A 21174-nucleotide genomic window follows, 5' to 3' on the forward strand; every position below is an offset into this window, starting at 1 on the left:
ATATCTGTGGCATTGGACGCAAGATGAGTATAGAGGCTGGTCTTGAATTTTTCACGGAAAAATTAAAATGTTTTCAAAAACAATTAAAAAAATATCTGTGAGCATTGCCGACTGAGATATACCATCAGCCACATTATCCGAGAAGTAATCTAAAACTAGATGAAAGCAATATTTACTGTAATTTTGCGGGGAAGGTATCTGAAGGAATACAATGACATATTCCATCTTGGAACTGGATCTTATTTCGGAAGTTATACCTTTTTATACCCTCAGCATTTATGCTAACTAGGGTATATACACTTTCATACGGGCAAAATGTGCCTCATCGAAATAATGGTTTTAGACCCCAAGTATGTTTGGACGAAATGTTTTTCAGACAATTTGGAGTCGATTTAGCAATGTCCGTCCGTCTGTCTGTCTGGTTGGAGCGCACGGTAACTCTCGAACGGTCCAAAATTTGGCTTTCGTAATATTTTGTCCGAACTTAGTTTAAGTTCGAAGATGGGTTATATCGGTCCACTCCTTCCGGTACCTCCCCCACAGAAGTTCGAAAATGTTTGGAAAATTTGTACGTACGATGAGTTAGATGAGTTCCCAATATGGACTCAATCGGTCCACTCCTACGGGTATCTCCCACACAAAATTTGGGATAAGTTCAGTTTAGGACCTGCTCTCGAATCGCTTTGATTTTTGTTTTAACAACTTTTATTCACTGCCCATCATACGACGGTACAAGTTTCATCAGGGGCAAGTCCACACTTCCTGAGAAAATAGCCTGAAAGTTAAAAAAAAAACACTATGACACCGTGTGAGGTGGGTGGAGCGCGAGATAACTCTCGAACGGATCTGCCGATTCGGTCCAAAATTTGGCCTTAGTAATATTTTGTCCAAACATAGTTTGAGTTCGAAGATAAGCCATATCGGTCCACTCCTTCAGATACCGCAAAACTTTTGATCTTTAATCTTAATCAACATTTTTGTCGGTTCATACATACATACATATACATACGTTTCTGGGAAAAAATTATTTCAATATACACAGGCTGAGGGTATGTACATCTCTGTCAACAAAGCTGACTGGAACTTTTTTACTTGTTTGTGTCATGATAGCCCAAACCATAGTCTGGTCTTGACCACAAAAAAATGATATCGTTGGACAACCTTTCTTAAAAATTTCAAAACAATCCTCAAACAACCCTTAAACGACATACATATAAGCGAAAATTTTAGATTTTTATGAGGAATGTACCCGAAGGCATTGCGCGATATAAAACTTCATTCAACTTGATGTAAGCTTGGAAGAGTTTTCAAGATGTACAAAGTTTTTTTATGGATCTTTTGGGCCATTATCTTAGGAAATATGTTCGTACCCCCTAAAATAGTGTAACGTTATAAAAGGAACCTTGAGGACAACCTGCTGTAAAAGTTTTCAAAACGAGTTTTGGGAGTTAGCCGACATAGTCCAGATCAACCGTTCAAGGTTTATCGTGAGCACCAGGCAGCCAGACAGACGGAAGGATAGGGTTAAATCGACTCCAAAAAACTGATTTCCTCCAAACATACTTGGGGTCTAAAACCTGTATTTCAATGATGCATACTTTTGGTCGTATGAAAGTGTAACGAGGGTATAGCCTAAATGCTGAGAGTAAAATAGTCGGCATTCACCATATGTTTTTTCAGAACTTTCGATGCTTATATCTCGGAAGCTCGGAATTTTCTGAGTCCAGCCATTATAAACCATCTCAGGATAAATACATGGCGTATCAGATTGAGAAAACATGAAATAAACTATACTCCGAAAGGTTGAAAGTCCCTTTCGGAGTGTAGTTTATTTCCCATATTACGGGAAGTATGGACTCCCCCGGATAAAAATATATTTTTGTGTTCATGACAATAACCCCTATCTGTGGTATAACTTTTAAAGAAATCGCAGGGCAGCGCATAAACCCTACTAGATTCCAAAAGTTCAGGCTTTCACATATTTCTTATACATTTTAAGTTTGTCCTAAATGCCGGTCTTCTGTCGAGAATTTAAGACTTGTACGACTCGGAGATTTTTTTGGAATTTAAAAGCCTACATCTCTGGAAGTATGGACTTCCCATAGATGAAATAAATATATTTGTATTTAGGGCAATGAGACCTAACTGTGGTCCAAATTTTAGAAGAACCGGGAGGTCTCGTGTGTACATTCTTATGCCCCACAACTAACTAAGCTTATTAGGCTAAGTCTCTTCTTCTCTTTATATAAAAATAACCTCTAACGTAGAAACCCGTAAGAACTAATCTCAAACACTATTTTGGTATATGTTTATATTGTACACATACTCGTATATATCCATACATACGTCCATGTGCCAACTTCCGCTAAATTTCAATAATCAATACACAAATGTATGTAGGTGGCCCTTATTCTTAAGACGACGAAAAGTGTAACAAAATGCAAACATGAACGATATAGATCAGCAGCGGCATGACGAATCAAAATACACTAACTTCGGCGTCATTGTGAAGTTCATCATATTCCCCCACCGGCTCGGTTAATTCATAACAGTTTGTATCTCTTATTTCACTCACATATGAACGAACGTATTGTTCTTCCGATGGTAGTGATATCCCACTGTATCGAAAACACCCGTAAACAAGCAATAAATGCTCGTGGAAAGGGAGGGGTACTCTAAGCTCAGTGAGGTGCAAGAGGGCTAAGCTGCTGGCCTGTGTGTGGATGTGCGACGGTTGTGCTATTGAATGGACCGAACGACGACCGCATATTGACATTACAATATTATGAGTTAAATCAGTTGTGACGCGATACTTGTGCGATTAACACACACAATTTGTGTTTTGTTCACCTGAGAAACGACGACAACAACAACGACGAGATAGAATAAAAAATAAAGTTACGTTTTTTGCAATTCGGGTTTATCTTCAAAATTTAAACATGAAATTTTAATAAACAAAAAATTCCCAAAAAATAAAAGGCACGCACTCACGCAATTGTACTAAAAAATCACATAAATGATAGCTGCTGGCTGGCTATAACTTCATCCAACCACCACCGGTGATGATGATGTTTATGATGAAGATATATTTTTGATAATAATGACAGTGTTGTAGCGGTGACGCATGCTCTAAACTATTTTTACGGCTAAAATAAAACAAAAGTGTTCTAAAACTCGGATTACCTGTTGCTGTTGTGGCGCGTCTTTGTGCTTCAATGGATTATTGATCGATAATTATTGATCGATAGCTGACAGACAGCGTAAAAAAGTTCAGTGGCCAGTAAATGTTTGTCTAGTCATTTGGCAAAAGAGAATATGCATTCTATCTGCTAGCATCTATCGAGCATCTGTTTAAACAGTGTTTTGTGTTTTTAAATAAAAAATAACAACAACAAAAACTGTGATGGACAACAACGGTGTCGTCATCAATACTTAGCCATCCATCCATCCATCCATCCAACCAATAACTAAAATTCCAATGAAAAAAATACAGACCAAACCAAAACAAGCAATTTGTTTTTAGTGTTTTTGTTGTTGTTGCTACTGTTGTTTTAAGTTGGAGTCGAGATACGTACTCATTTTGCTGCTCATTCAACACATCACAGCCATCAAAAAAAGCAGCAACAAACAAAAAAGATCGAAACAAGTTTCCATAAAACGACAATAATCTCTTCAAAACCAGGCAAACTATTCACCTGATTTTCTTCTTGCCGCACTGCCACACAGCTCACCGCCGACCACCGCCCTGTAAATCAAACAACAGAATAACGTTTCCTCACCCCTCACCAGCCCCTTCTGCCATCAGCCAAAAAGATCGAATATTGTGTTTCATTGAAACAATTTCTAACAATTTGTTAAGAATTGGGTTGTTGTATTTATTGTGTGAGAGCTGTAAAAAAGCTTACAACGCCTGCGCAAATTTAATTTGAATTTATTATTTACATACACAGCGACACACATGGTGAGTATATAATATATACAATGTGTCATTCAGAAACAGTCGTACTTGAACATTAACAAAACTCGTGTATAAAAAATGAGTTAATATTTTTTTAAATTAATCATATAAAAAAATCAAACTGATGCTCCTTCAAAACATGATCTTGAAATACTGACGAGTATTCGATTGTTGGTCCTTTAAAAGAAATTCCTAACAATATATTCAAATTTCTAATTTACTTGCAGTCAAACTCAAGTTAGACTTCCAACTTCGTCGGTCTTCGGTTACCCTTTACTCGAACCCTTCTGCATGAACCGCCACAAAGGGTCAAGTGAGGCTTCTCTCATATCAATGAGGGCACCCCATTCAAAATTGCTTAATTATGTATATGGGACGTACTGATCCACTGATTTGGTCGTCCTCGCGCCCTCGGCTCTATTACAAACGCAGAATTTTCGGAGGCAAGTCTATACTTCCTGAGATAATGGCCCAAACACCTAACGGCACCAACAAAAACGACTTCTGTAGGCAACATAAGACATCTTAAGGTCTTCTACAGACCTCTTCATTCTATTGGTAACTGAAGACGTCTGAAGGCCTTCTAAATGCAATAGGTTCTTCTTGAAGTCTTCTTTAGGCAACAGAAAGCCTCTGGTGGTGTTCTATAAACAACAGAAGACCTTATGTGGTCTTCTACAGGTAACAGGAGACCTGCTCAGATGTCCTAAACAACAATAACCAACAGAAGACATATTACGGCATTTTATAGGCCTTCTGCGCCTTCCACCTTCTGAAGTTTTATATAAACCTCTCTAGGATTTCTATAGGCATAAGACCTCTTCAGGTTTTCTGCGGACAACAGAAGAAATCATGAGATCTTCTTTAGACAACAAAAGAGCTCTTGAAATTTTCTATAAGTAAGAGATGTTATATAGGTAACAGATGTTCTATTAGGGACCTTAAAGTTTATAGGCAATAGAATACCTGCTGAGGTTTTTAAGAGACAATAGGGAAACTCGTAAGGTCTTCCAAAAACAATACTTCTCGAGGTATTCTTGAGATCTTGTAGGCAATAGAAGACCTCTTCAGGTATTATATAGACAACAGAAGACCTGTTGATGTCTTTAATGTCCTGCTATAGGCAACATAATATCTCTTCCGGTCCTTTATAGTCAACAGAATACCTATTCAGGCTGACAACAGAAGACATCACGAGGCTAACAACAACAAAGCAAGAAGCACACGAGTTTGGCCGCATACACACCACCATTTATTATAAAACAACATTCCGCAGCCGCAAGAGCCCTGCTGTTACTCTCTTTGACAAAAGTCCTCTCTCCACCCATAAAAACATGTTCTAACATAAAAAATATGTTGGTACCCAAACAAATAAAATTGGGTATGTTACAAAATGTTCCAAACATATATTCGTTTGGACACAAACAAATTATGTTTGGATCCAAACATATATTTGTTTGCTATCAGTCCCAAACAAATATTTGTTTGGATCCAAACATATTTCTAAAATATATTTTTCTGCATGTATTCAGGTACTCTAAAGACCACAGAAACCTTTCGTGTTATTCAATAAACAACAGAGGTCTTCTATAGGCAGCAGAAGACCTGCTTACATCTTCTATAGACAACCGAAGACGTCTTGAACTCTTCTGTAGGCAACAGTAGAGCTCTTGAGATCTTCTAGGCAACATAAGACTTCTTAAGAAGTCTTCTTCTTCAAAAGACAACGGAAGACCTCTTCAGGTCTTATATAGGCACAGAAGGCTCGTTGACATCTTCAGGTCCTCTAGTCAACCGGTTTTTTTTTCGGCCAACAGAAGACAACATGAGATCTTCCTTAGGCAACAGAAGACATTTTGAGATTTCTATAACCAACAGAATACCTCATGAGGTGTTCCATAGGCAACATATGTCCTCTTATAGGCCTCTTTATGTAACAAAGAACCTTTTGAGGCCTTCTATATACAATAAAAGATTTCTTCAGGTATTTTACAGCAAAATAAAAGTCATATATAGGCAAGAAGAGTTCTCTCATTAGGTCTTCCAAAGGCAACAACATCGTATCTAGGTATTTAATAAACAACAGAAGGCCCCTTCAGCTATTCTATAAGCAACAGAAGACATCCTGAGGTCGCTTTTAGGTAACAGAACACCTCTTTACTTCTTCTGTATTCAACAGAAAACATCTGGAGGTCCTCTACGGTCAACAGAATATATCTTCAGAGTTTTTATAGGCGGTAAAAATTAGGACGTCCGTAGGCAACAGAAGACTTCTTGATGTCTTCTATAGGTAACATAGGACTTCTTGAAGTCCTGTATAGGTAACAGAAGACCTCTTCAGGTCTTCCTTAGGCAACAGGAGGTCTCTTGAGGTTTTCTATATGAAACAGAAGACCCCTTCAGGTCTTCAATAGACAAAAGAGAGTCCACTTGAAGTCTTCTTTAGGCACGACAACTTTACAATTGAGTATCCAATTTGGCCGAAACGTTGCACAACAGATAACTCTTTCAAATTCCCCTCTCACAAAATGCCAAATTTTCGCTTAAGTGCAAGATTATTTTGCATTTTTACCGAAGGCGTTTTCTCTAAACAAAATCCTACAGTGACCACATAAAAAGGGGGTTTGTTAAAATAACTATCGAAAGGAATGACACCGAAAATTAGATTCACTTCCAAGATGGACTATGTTAACGCATTCCTTTAGGTATCTCTTTTGCAAAATTACAGCACTTTTGAGATTTAATCCAGTTTAAAGTCACTTCTCGGATTGGATCTCGCTAGGAGAGAATATATCTGTCGGCATAGTTGACTAATGCGTTTTTTTAAAGTGTGGTTCATACGCCGCCCCTATTTCCGTCAACGCAAATTGATTCCTAGATCTTTAGGAACATTTTCCTCTCGAACACAACAAGTACTGCTTTATCTGCCTGCGCAAATATCCATCATGCTGATCCATATATTAGTATTAGTCAGTGACTTCTAGAGTGTGACTTTTGTTTGGAGGAAGGTAGCATTATTTTTTAACAGCTTCGAAACAGCATTTGTTGGCCAATATTATTCTTATGCTTTCTTTCTAAACTATTTCCCGCATAACCGGTCGGTTTGTCTAAAACTTTAACTCAAAAGGTTCGCTTGCAAATCCGAATACGCTTTGCGGGAATACAATTTTCAGATATGGCTTGGAACACCTTTGAGCTTATAGGGCGGGAATAAATTTGTTTGGAGTTATCTCCGGGTACCGTAAGTATCGGTGTACTTCTCTACAGTCTTCTTCGCGATTTGAAATCAGATGGCGGTACAATTGTATATGTCTTTCTCAATCTTTGTGTCCTTTTTGTGAACGGGACATAGTTTCAAACCATCGAGTATAATTGCCTGTCTCTCTAAGACGATTCGAATTCAAATTCGTTCGAATTACTACCAAACTCCTGTTACACTGTAATCAGGTAATCTTGTGCAAACAGTTTGAGCTGCGGATTTTTTGAAAGTACAGACCCAAATGACAAATACCCTAGTTGGGTTTTGATGTGTCAGATCCAACTTGAATTTTATTTTATGGCCCCATCTAAACTTGGTTAAATATTGACTTTTTAAAGCAATTCAGGGCTGTATCTCTGAAACCTATGTGAATCTTCATCTGACCTCTGAAGCAAATTTTTAGATAAGGACAACAATAAAGTATTTGGAGAAATAATGAACTCGAAAAACTGCATTTATTGCCTCAAATTTTATAAAATATCGAACATTTCCAAATTTTGTATACATTTCTCACTATATCTCCAAAACCATTATTTGTTTTCTTAATGTTTTTTTTTTTTCGGAAAAATATTCGCTGGAATGCAATACACAACTCTTCAGATGTCATGTCATTGATGTAAAATGCCTCTATCACGTTGTCTTCAGTATATTTTCACCGTCCATTTAATAAAGATGTCAATATTGCGGTGAAATCCTAAATGCAAGAATAAACTGTTGGTGTGAACTGTGTTTGAAATACGTGTTGTAAAAGATATTATGCAAAATACCCCTAAAACAAAATGAAGTAAACATTGTAGAGTTTCAGAATTTTCTGAATAAGTGCTGAGAACTTTATTAGGAATATTTTTGCAAAAGGTTACTTGGTTCAACTCCCAATAGTTTAGCTGATACTGACCAGAATTTTAGCAATTATGTAAAATTGTCTATATTTTATCGATGTTGATACCCTAGATGGAGTTTTTCAAATGTGATCTGCCTAGATAAGTTCTACTAGTATAGGGCTACAATGATGCCAATGACAGCAAGGCCAAATTCCTAATCGTTTCTGAGATCTGTAGTTTTAGCCCGGTTTAGATGAGGCCATAAAATCCGAACTGGATCTTACAGGACAAAACCCTACTAGGGTTTTTGTAGTCTAAATATTCATACTAGAAGTTGTTTGCATTTTCAGTGTTGCGTAGTGTTATTATAGAAAATTTTTGTTTGAATGAAAACACAAATGAATGAAAAAAAAAATTCAAAAAATATAAGTTTGATAGTAGTTCGAACGAATTTTGGTTTCAATTGTCTTAGTGAAACAGGCCATAAGTTCCTCTTGTTAGATTCTGCTAACTACCTTATCTATAAGCCTTATAAATGTGCCGATCTAAATCACTTTGGCTGGAAACTGAGCCGTGTCACTTGCTTTTTACCGCGATTAAATGCGTTTATAAAATTTACTGTGGCTACCTCTCTATCTCTCTGTGCGCTTGCAAATCATGTATGCTTGATGCACCTGCGTTTGCTGCACAGAAACTCCACAACACAAAAATAACACTTTTCGGTCATTTCAGTTTGTGTTACCATCATCCCAGCTCCATTCAAGCGCCTGTCTGTCCATGTTAATGGAATTGATCACAAATTGGCCGGCCTTACACATAACAGACGACAACAACAAACTGACAAACAAACAACAACATTACTTTACACCCCCTCAACGCTTGCCTTCGAAAATCAGTTAAATTTTGCGGTCACTAATGTAACCTGTTTTGTTTTCGGTTTTGCGCGTTTTACGTTCGTCATCGATGGTTGTTGTTGTTGCTGTTATTGCGGCTGCTAATGTGGTTGTTGTATATATAAACAACACAGCACAACATCAACATCATTATTGTCATTCTTCAAGTGTATAATCTGTCAAATCGGCTCGGCTGCTCCTACTTTCCTTACTGACTGGCTTACTGGCGCTGTAATGCACACAAGCCGCAAAGCAGAAACTCATATACAAAGGCAAATACTACTTACATCACTTTTCCAGAAAGTGACAATTTATGGCAGGTTACTAGTCAGTAGTTTAAAAAAAACTTCCTCCTGCTCCTCATCCCACTGCTTTTGTAAAAAATTATTCGTTTTTAACGAATTGTCGCCTAAGCGAAAATATAGAGCACTTAATTTTAAATGAGTTATTCTTAGCATTATATGGAAGGTCTCTATGCAGTGTGGACGCAGAGCTATCAATTGTTTAATTATTAATAAAAACAAACTTTTAAAAACAGGGGGTTAATCTTGTCGATGTAATTTGAGACTGAGTGGATTGACAACATTTACATGTAACTTCTGAGTACTTAGAAAACAGGCTTAGAAAAAAATTTATTTATCCTGCCCGGCTACGAAATCCAGGAATGATATTTTTAATGGTTACTTTATAAATTTCAGCTCCCAATGCCATGCCAATAATAAAATCATTTTGTAACTTTTTGGAGATTTATTTAACAACTGTACGACAGTTTAATTATCTGATAGTATTCCAATATTACCTATATTGATCTATCCACTTCTTATGTGGATACTTACTTTCCTTTCCTGATATAAGTAACAATTAACACTGGTTGGTATTAACTAGTTCCCTGTACCAAAGCACCACTCTCGCTGTATTTGTACACCGACGACTCTCAATTTCTATCGATTGTTGTAGTTGTCGTGTGAGCAAGTGTAAGTAAGTCTGCGAAATGAGCAAAATAACCAGCCAGCAAACCAACCAAGCAGGCAGCTGGTGCTGTTGGGAGTGCAAGTGTTCGTATTCCTCTATTCCATGGCATATCGATCACAAGAGCAACAAGAAATGACAAGTGACCTTGAAACTTGCAATGCAAATAAAACCAAATATCTTACAGGTTTATGCGAAGAGCGTTTGGGTGTTATTTTTATTTCAATTGTAGATTTATTTAATTTCGGTTTAAACACCACATCGTGTGTCTGTCTGTATGTTTTTGTGTGCCAAAGTACCGCTTACGCGCTAATGTATGTTGGCCGCATTATTCACTTATTTTACTACCGCCTAATTTAATAATTATTACCTGCTGCTGTTTGTTTCTTTTACCGTTTGTTTGACAGCATTTTCACTTAGTCCATAAAAGGGACAAAGCAATGCTACAAAGCGCGTGTGCGCTTGCGCTGAAGTAGTTGTGGGCTTCGCTGGCCTCATGTTGTTGCTAAAAGCGTAATCCGCAAATATTGACTGATCATTGATCCACCTCCAAATGGACGTCAATATCTAACAAAATAATCATTATTCATACTTAGTGCAGGCTAAAAAAGCAAGTCAGCTCTTGATAAATACCCATTTACACCGTCGTGGATATACATATTTATACGACTTTAGTCAATGAATTTGATACCCGTCTTAATTTGCTTGTGTGCACTTTCCTCAAGTGGTAGCTGGAAGTGTGAATGTGTGTCTCTAAAACGCAAACAATAGTTATATAGTGCATCAATTGTTCATTATATTGACACATATATATGTATGTACATACATACAAGTTGCTAGCATTTCCTCCTCCTAAAAATTCCGCAAATAATGAACTATGAATAGCAATTAAGGGGAATTGAGTGGCAGCGCCGGTAAATAGTTAGGAATTTCTTTACAACAACAAGTTATATTAAATTAAATATTTATTATTGCAATAAAAGTGTTATTAACGACCGCTTTTATTTAATCAGTATTAAGGTTTCTCTGAGGGTTTAGAACAATGTATGCATTATTAAAGTAATGATATTGAAAACGGGTCAGGAAATGCTGTCCCCTGATGTAAAAAATATATTATAAGTATACGTGGATAGACTATACATGTTGAGTGTCATTCCCTGATGTAAATATGGACAAAATATTTATTTATTGCGGGATCTGATCTCAAATGGCCCTATTCATCTGTCTGGCAAGTGCACATGATCTCGAACTCATTAACCGATTTGGTCCAAACTTAGATTAAGTTTTAAGATAGGTCATGCTATGGTACAATCATTACAAGGTAGGGCATAGCAAACAGCTAATTAAAATTTTCTCTATTTCCACCATACCATTGCTATCGAACACGATATCGGTTTTCGAATGTATCTCGATAGTTTTGCGGATATTTTGTTCGACAACGACACACGATAATGAATTAAAAACTATTCATTCGTCGCTCAGTTTGTTGCAGGAAAACCTTCGATTTGGAATATCGGTAATAATGTTATTACCGAATGAATTGGAGTCAATTTGGCGAAAAACATTTTGGTGGACTTTCTTGATGTTTCTGTCATGTACCTTTTTTGTCTTTATTTATGTGTTATTTTCAAAATAAAAAATCTCGAAAATGTTTTTCTTGTGAAGAAAAGCATTCACTAAATATACGAAAATGATATCGTTTTCGAACTTTTGGCGAAAAAATTAAAAACACCAGAAAAATCATTTGCCTAATGTTCGAAAATGATATCGTTTTGGAAACTTGTGCAAACATTTGCTTATTCTCAGTTGTTCATAGGCATGTAACTAGTTACTCATTGATCCTAGTTACTTTACACCCAAAAAAGGGCACACAAAATAGCCTATAGCCTGATTTTGTCACTGGAAATGGGCTTCCCTGCCTATCATGTCAATTCACTAGTTATAGGTAATCTTCTTCTTCTTTATTTGCACATTAGTTTTCCGAATATTAGCGACCAATACAACTTAATTACATTTATCATATATGCATTATTTGTTTTCATAATTTATTTATCAAATCCGTAAATTGTGACATCTCGAATATCAATCCATTCTGTGAAGTTATCAAGCCATGTTAACTCTTTTCTTCCTCTAATGGGGTTTCCTTCAATTTTTATGTGGGTTATATTTTGTAATAATTTATATTTTTGATTCCTCATAATATGTCCCAAATACACAGTTTTTCTTCTCTTTATGGCTGCGATGAGTTCTCTTTCGCAATACATTTTCCTCAATACTTCAGCATTGCGTACAGTAGGACTGACCAGACATATGCTTTGACAAATCGAGTCTTCGTTTCAAGATTGACGTCACGACTGGTAAAAATTCTCTTGTATTTCAAAAATGCATCTCTCGCCAATTCTATTCGGCATCGTATTTTCTTCCTTACAGTTTTGAAAACAACTTGAAAAGTTATACACTGGCCAAGAAACCGTTGTCATACCCAAAGGAAGATAATTTATGAAACACTGGTAGAAATTGGTATTTAGCCTTATAACTTTATTTAGCCTTGTGACTTTATTTTACCTACTATTAGGTCAAACAATGGGTTCTTGACCGGTGTGTTGTTTGAATTGGGAGCTGTAATCTTTGATTTGTTTCTGTTGATATGGCGCAACACTGTAGTTCCAAAAAGATCGCATCGTTTGTATGAAACATGGCGTATGAGTTATTTCATACGTTGGTTTGTAAGACATAACTCATACGTTTTGAAACCAGGACAGTGAACTAGGATCTAGATTGTCCATCTCTAACTGTGACCAACTAATATGGCTGGTGGAGGTACCTGGAGGGGGAGAAGTCTATTGATAATATCCAGGGGTCGGAATGGGCAAACAACTTATGTTGGGAAAAATACAATGATATATTCTTATGTGAATGTCTCCGCTTCTGGCCAACTAATATGGCTGGTGGAGGTACCTGGCGGGGACGAAGCCTATTGATAATATCCAGGGGTCGGAATGGGCAAACAACTTATGTTGGAAAAAAAAACAATGATATATTCTTATGTGAATGTCTCCGTTTCTGGAAGGAGCAAAAGCTAAGCCTGCCTATGGAAGAAGAAAATATCACCTTTAGATTGATGCAAAGTAGGTTGGCGTAGTTGGTCAAAAAACTGAGATATCGAAATAGTCGGTATCACATCTAAATGTTTCCATTTTTTTTGTCAGAAAAGTTCAAGATTTTGTTTTTATGCAAATATATCCGCTTCTAGTAGGGTTATTCCAAAAGCAAAACCTGTAGATTTATATGAGAGAAGTCTCCCTTGTCCCATCTGGGATGTTTGTGGAACAATTATTATATAAGCAATGGTTATATTCTTAATTTTATGCTAGAGAACCCTCTTAAGAAATGCTTCTTTACTCATGCAAATCGTGGCAAACTAAATGTCTGATGTCCGACACGTCTGAACAATTTCGAAAGCAAAGTCGATCAGATTTCGTTCCGATTTCTAAACGATTTTTCGGAGAGGAAATAGTTCAGATTTTTTACCAATTTCGGAAAGAAATTTCCTTTCCGAATTTCCCATATTTCGGATCAGATATCGGACGTATCGTCCTAATTTTGTTCCGATTTCGATACGATGTCGGTACGATTGGTTTGCTGGTTCATGACATTGTAAAAATCATGTCTATCACGTACAAATATATAGTCCGGAATCGGTTGTATTCATGATTTAACTGCCTTTTGGGCTACACAAATTTGTCCATTGAGTTGTATGAGTTACATAAAGAATATCAAGTATACGCAATACCTCGCCCTCACTTATGTGTAGACATCGGATTTTTGCATCTTTTTTTTTTAATTTCAACCAATTGTAACTACGTTATTATAAAGAAATTCGATGTCATATTGAAAACAATCAATAATACCTACAAAGCTCTAGTCCTATTGTTTTATAAACGATTTATTTGCATTATAATTTTCAAAAAATATGCAAAAATACGATTTCTACTTATATGAGATGTTTCTCATATGGCTCATTTACAACGAATTTCCTTAACAAAAAATGCATTTTCAAGTACACAATTTCTATTTTCTCTCAACATTCTTCTTAAAAATCTCATGCTGATATCTTGGGAATTCAATGATTTGCAATACATTTACTTCAAGTTTGGCCAAAATCAATTTCAAATCATGTTTAATATTGCGTACAAATTAGTGCTAACACTAATATTTTGCTAACTTTATGCAAATATTAGACTACGCAGTTATTTTATTTTGTGTAATTAATTAAGAAAATTAATTTAATTTAAAATTCAATAGCAGATTTTTTCTGGAAAATTATGATTTTTTATGTTGCGACACTGTTTGAATAAATGCTACTATTACGCTATTACTAAATGTAACGATATAAAGTATAATGATGGGTTTAAAATTGACTGAGGGAGGCCAAAGACCGCTCACGTGTTGTCATTAAATTTTATTATCTTCCACACTCCCAGTTGAAAAACATGCATTCACACAACAACAGCAAAACTAACTCCTAAAAGTATGCTTCGGTGCTTATCCTCGGTTTGTTGGTAGATTATACAATACAGCAAATGGACTTACTTTTGCCAAACGGACGTCAGTAATAAATAGCATTTACAATAATTACAATTTATGTAAAATAAAAAAATATGTTAAAGGTAATAAAAAAGTCAATAGGTGGATTTATATATGTATGTTTTATACAAATGGCCATATGAATAGTTTATACCTTAACCGTTCTCTCAATAGCAACCAGAACTAATTAAAAACATACCTACATTTTTATTACAGTTTGCACATTAAGAATGAATACATTGGATAAAACAAAACAATCTAGTCTGAAAAATCATCAACTGGAGCAGTCAAAACCCGATCCGGAAAATAAGGATGTGGTAAGTTTTGCCATTTTCATTAAAATCGAATATACAGTCTTTCAAAAACAAAAAAAGATTCTCTTGGTTATAAAATTTCCAAATAGTTGTTTTAAAAATGTACGTTTTTGAGAGACTGTATTACAAAATATACACTTTTACTAAAACACTAATACAAATATTGGAAGATTAATTCAACGAATATAATACGCCGCTGGTAACAGCTGGAAATCCAACTACTACAAAATTGTGAATTACCGAAAATTGATGACATCAAAGAAACATTCAAGAATTTATAGATCTGTCACACTCAGCGTTTCGTCGTGTTGTTCTTGTTTTTATCTCCGCAAAACTTAAATCAAACGTTTATTCCCTTTTCAGCTTTATTGTCAGATAGATTTAGCCACAGCTCTCGCGCAATCTGACCTCAAATTATGATATAAATTAAAAATATATTTTTTGTTTAAATTTATTAACAATTCTCAATTAAATATATACACGGTGAGCCTTAACCAAATTTAAATGGAAGGTGCTTACACCTGGGAAGTTTTTGCAGATTCTGAAACTACAATGCTCATAGATGAGAAATATCAAGAAACAAAAAAATCGCCGGAGAGATTTTCAAATAAATCGCGATTTAAGTTCACATTTTTAGGGGTTCTATATGTTATCACGATTTTGCTTGGAAACCGCGAGTTCTATGTAAATGGGCCTAAAGAAAATGTGGTAGCTGTGAAAATTCGGATATGAGTTCCTATATGTAAATACTAACTTCTTCATGTTCCGATACAGGGGTATGGACTTGTAGGGGTTCTAAATCTATAGTGTTTTTAGAACCGAAATTAATTGTTGTCCAAAGACGAAAAACAACACTTTTATGAATAAAGACCAAACAACAAGAATTCAGGCGGTACTTACGTATTGGAAAAATGCCAGTCTAGATTAAATAAAACACTTAAATTCAAGTAAAACGCAGACGGTCTCAAATTTGGTTTTATTTATTTTATTTGTTTTGCGACAAAGATGCTGCTTCTGCTTCAAAGGTTTAGACATTCATTGTTTGTTAGATAAAGATGGAATTTCGTCGTTCAATTAGTGATAGGCGCCGATAAATATAGATAGTCTACATTGGCAGAATATAGATTGACTCCAAACCTCTACAAATTATTTGTGATCAAGGAATTGGACTTGTATAGGGTCAGTCGAAGATAGTGCTTACATCCACTTCGTACTTACATTTGTTGGACTGGATAAGCAATTGAAAAATACGAATTATCGTGAGGGCTATGGTAGGAAGGCACCTGGCTAATATTTGAATGTCGGTTTAGCATTTCAGGTCGGAGATGTCCTGTTGATGCTCAGTTTTTATGGAGGTCGTTATCGACTATGGAAAACTGACCGATAGAATGGCATCTCGGATTACATCCCGCTCCACTAAAAAAATTTTTTTAGCTATGTAGTTGAATATCATAGCAATTACATCGTCACCAGTGATACATCTGCTGGTAGAATGGGTAGTTTCACCAAATAAATTAAGTGCCCTTGCGGCAATCCAATTTTGGTCTTACGTTATTCGACGAAGGACTGCTTACTGTTATAATACTTTAAAAAGGTTTTATACCCAAACGGCCCATACAACAAACTCACGACGCATTGCATGGTCTCGCGGCTTTAATTCTTGCACAAGCTGGATCTTGTAAGGTCGCAAGCCAAGATCTTTGCGCAAAATCTTCCATAAAGTTGATGGACAAAGCTCCAATTGCTGTGCACGGTGGCGAATCGATTCATTCGGGTCCTCTTCAACACTTTGCTCTATAGCGGCAATTGTTTCTTCGGTGCGCACTGTTCGACGTCTCTGCGGATGCGTATTATCATATAGAGTAAACGTAGTGCGAAAACGATCCATGGTTAACCGAATTAATTGCTCCGATGGACGATTATGTCGACCATAAAATGGACGGAGCTTGCGGTAAACTTCGCGAACTGAACATTATTTTCGAAATAAATTTGCACGATTTGCAAGCGTTGTTCTTTTGTCAACGTGTTCATGATGAAATGGCAAACCAAACTGAACATAAATGACATTAGAGTTGCCAGATTTGACCACAAAATGCCAGTTTTATCTCTATTCGAAAAACAAACCTGTAAAAAAAACACCCGTTATGTATTTAGAGAGGGATGCCTTTTTGGGGCAAAATATGGATTTGGATTATAGGAGTTCCTTTTCTAAACAAGTAAAAAAGTATCAGTCGGCTTTGCCGACAGAGACATGCCCTCAGCCTATGTGAATTGGAACTTTCATCTACTGACAGATCCATGGGCGGAGCCAGGAATGCTTTTGGTAGTTTTTCGGAATATTTATAATTTTTTACATACAAATTAACTGTTTTGTAGGATCTAGGGGGGCAGCTTCCCCTCCCTAGCTAGACCTGGCTACGCCCATGGACAGATATAATATATTTAGAACTTTTGTGGGGGTGATATCCTAAGGAGAGGACCCATATGGGCCATTTTAGATGTTAAACTAAGTCTGGACAAAAAGTGACGAAGGCCAAATTTTGGACCAAATCGGTTTATCAGTTCGAGAGTTGTGCTCTTCAGCTACTACACATGGTGCCATGGGGTTTTTTTACAACTTTCGGGCTGTTTTCCCATGAAGTATGGACTTGCCCTTGAAAAATCTTTTACTGTCGTAATTGAGGCAGCGAATGTAAGTGTACCCGATGGAATGGACAAATATAGTCCATATTCAAACCTGATCTATATCTTGTAGATATATTAGGATGAGTAAAGTATGGACCAAATCGGTCCTTCCCTTCAAGAGTTATGGTGCGCACAACTTTTCCGAACATTTTTGAACTTTTGTGTGGGAGGTACCTGAAGGAGTGAACCGATATGGCTTATCTTCGAACCTAAACTAAGTTTGAACAAAATATTATGAAGCCCACATTTTGGATCGAATCGGCAGATCCGTTCGAGAGTTATCTTGCGCTCCAACCTCTAAACACGGTGCCATAGGTGTTTTTTGCATCTTTCAGGCTATTTTCTCATGAAGTATGGTTTTGCCCCCTGATGAAACTTGTACCGCCGTATGGGGGGCCGTGAATACAAGTTGTTACAACAAAAATCAAAACGATTCGAGAGTAGGTCCTAAACTGAACTTTTCTGAAATCGGTAACTCCCTTCAAGAGTTATCGTGCGCACAAATTTTCCGAACATTTTCGAACTTTTGTGGGGGAGGTACCGGAAGGAGTGGACCGATATAACACATCTTCGAACTTAAACTAAGTTTGGACAAAATATTGCGAAAGCCAAATTTTGGACCAAATTGGTTCATCCGTTCGTGAGTTATCGTGCGCACCAGCCAGCAAGACAGACAGACTGACGGACGGACATTGCTAAATCGACTCCAAATTGTCTAAAGACATTTCGTCCAAACATACTTGGGGTCTAAAACCATTATTTCGGTGAGGCACATTTTGCCCGTATGAAAGTGTATATACCCTCGTTAGCATAAATGCTGAGGGTATAAAAATTGCAAAGGATCATCAAACAGTTCTTAAACTGCTCTTGAACAAAAAATTTAGAAATTTTGTGAGGGAGGTACCATAAGTAGTGGATCGACATGGTCCATTTTCGAACTTAAACTAAGTCTGGACATGCAAAGTTTGGACCATGTCGGTTGTTCCGTAACACTTTAACGAGTTTTTTTAAACTTTTGTGATCTAGGAAGGAGTGTACCGATAAGCACCATCTTCGAACTTGACCTAAGATTTCAGGAATATTACTATATGCAAAATTCGGACCACAACAGTACCATGTTCGAAAGTAGTCATGCGCACCTGCCGCTACACATGGTAGATGTAGGGTTTTTTCGGGAGATTTTCTCTAGAAATATGGACCCGTAATGGAGGTCTCGAGAACAACAAAAAAATCAAAACGATTAGAGAGCAGGTCCTATAGTGTACTTTTTTCGAAATTTTGGAGTGGACCGATATAGTCCATATTCGAACCTTGTCTGATAGAAATATCACGTTGTGGAAAGTTTATAGCAAATCGGTTGATTCTTTCGAGAGTTATCGTGCGTGCCATTTTTGCGAAGAATTTTGAACTTTTTTTGGGGAAGGTATCTAATGGCCCATCTTTGATCTTGATGCAAGTTTGGACAAAATATTACGACGGCCAAATTTTGGATCGAATCGGCTGATCTGTTCTATAGTTAACGTGCGCTCCAGCCAACCAGCCAGTCAGTCAATTTCCAGCTTGCTTTCATAATAATGAGCCAAAGGGGCTTCCCTTTTCCATGAATTGGCAACAGTTACAATCTGTGCTTGCAGGTTTATAAAACTAATGCGGTTGGATTATTTGTCGGTACTTTTAATGGGGGAGAGAACTTTGTTCTACAAAAGTAATACTAACATACCATCTTATTCACATTTTTCTGTACAGGACAAAATATGTCTATATTGTGTAGTATTTTTGGAGTCCATCGCACATCACGACGATGTATTATTCTTCAGAAAATAATTGCTGCAATAGACTCCAGTCCATTTGATTATTTAAAAATTCTTGTTGTTAGTACAAATATTTAAGCTCATGCGGATGGCTAGACAATAATTTCTGATGTTTACTGTAATAACATAATATCATCGCTCTAAATTGGAGCTTCTGGGAAATTTAAAACAAAAAACTCATATGGCATTCCCTACTTAAGAGTAAGCATTTGGCTCTCTTTGTTCAATTAACTCTTATTTAATGCTCTTGCAAAACCAAAGCTCCACTACAAGCTTTACTTCAAATAAACAAAGCTTTTGAGTTTTATACAAGTCAAGTTTCACTACGAATCAATGAATGAATGAATCTATTTAAAGCTTACTAACTAAACACTGGCAACTAAGTTAAGACAAGCTGTTAGCGTTAGTGGAATGGTAATGGAATGCTGTGCAACATGTTGTTAAAGAAAAATCAAAGCTTCTCTAAACTAAATTTCCATGCATTTTCCTCTAACGAGCAACAAACAAAACACAGCCAGCAAGCAACCAACAGTTAGCCAAGCGTAAAGCGTTGTGGAGAAGAATGACTAGCTAGCTGGGCATTTGATGTTTGAAACATTAGTTGAGCGTTAGTAAGGGTTCAGTGGCTTTCGGTGCACAACGTACGGCGTGTATGTTACGGATTATCGCTAACGAGAAACGTGTGAACAAGTGATTAGATTTTTTTGTGTGTTTGTTTCAAGTGGTGATCGTTCAACATTTTCCCACCACACATTCCAAACAAAACAACGAGAATCGTTCAAAACAAAAAAGTACGCGGGCCACCATCACCAACCAATGTATACAAAGGAATCATTGTTGTTGTAACGTGATTACGAAATTAAAAGCCAATTTGAATTAATTGGTCGCCAAATAAACATCTCTCTAAAGCAACCGCAGCTCTATGTAAAATTGTGAAAAATAAAGTGATGCAAATATGGGAACAATGTGATTGAAACCTACAACAATGACAACAACATCAACCCATCTAACACAACAAAGTACATCAATCCGCATTCAGCTATCCATCCATCCGTCCAACCATCCATAGAAATGTTGCATAAGATTTTGTTTCTAGTGTTTGCTTTTCTTTGCGAATTGCATTTTTGTTTTTGTTGTAACTAAACTCTTAGCCTGGCCAAGAAGGCTATAACAAGTTGCGAGCCCAGCCAGAAGTTGTAAGCCAGTGGGCCAACCATCCATCCACTTTGTGTGCATGAATGGGGGAGAGCAACAACAACAATAACAGCAAAAAAAGCGCGCAAGAATTCGTACATATGGTGGCCGCCATAGGTCGGTCGGTGGGTCGTTCGTTTAGTTTTTGATGTTGCACAGCAGCAGCAGCGGCAGCATGCAAGGGTTTACTTAGTCATTGACTAGTTTTTGTAACCAAGATCTATCAAATGCAAGTGTGTGTGTATGTGTATGTATGGCCACCGCCAAATATATAGACAGACAAACGGACAGAGCGTGTAATCAGGTCGCATTACGTAACCTAACCACGATCCTGTGAATTAGAAACAACAACAAAACAGATCATTCGTTGTTGCATTCGTATTTTTTTAGAAACAAGTGCAACACCAATTTACACTTACACATAAACAGATGCAGATACATAAACATACACACAAATATGAATATGGAGACATGTTCACTTTTTATCATTGATCAATTGTGAGGGAATTTGGGGGAACAGTAATGTCAATGAAGGCAAAAAAATAAATACATTGAAGACGGTTGAAGGTAGTTCATCTACACTAAAAAAATATAAAAATTGCATATTGAATCTATTGTTGGCGGCGCACTAAGAATTGTAGATTTCTATTATGGTCAAAAAAGTAGTGATGTGCAGTGGTTCA

General features: G+C 36.7%; 1 protein-coding gene across 7 annotated transcripts in view; it reads left to right on the forward strand.

Moving 5' to 3' along the window:
• The first annotated feature begins 2579 nt into the window (after positions 1–2579).
• Positions 2580–21174, forward strand: part of chas (chascon) — an 88254-nt gene continuing 69659 nt past the window's right edge. Inside the window, exons 1-2 of one of the 7 annotated variants that reach the window (XM_073978101.1) lie at positions 2580–3961; positions 14704–14804. In XM_073978101.1, the coding sequence (XP_073834202.1) occupies positions 14718–14804 (87 nt within the window). In that variant the 5' untranslated portion in view covers positions 2580–3961; positions 14704–14717. Of the gene's footprint in view, positions 3962–14703; positions 14805–19827; positions 20317–21174 lie in introns of those variants that run through there. The other 6 variants (XM_073978100.1, XM_073978094.1, XM_073978095.1 and 3 more) reach the window with 6 other exon arrangements.

This window comes from Musca autumnalis, unplaced genomic scaffold (assembly GCF_047663935.1).
Source record: "Musca autumnalis isolate F117 unplaced genomic scaffold, ASM4766393v1 scaffold_3, whole genome shotgun sequence".
In the NCBI taxonomy this organism is placed as follows: Eukaryota; Metazoa; Arthropoda; class Insecta; order Diptera; family Muscidae; genus Musca; species Musca autumnalis.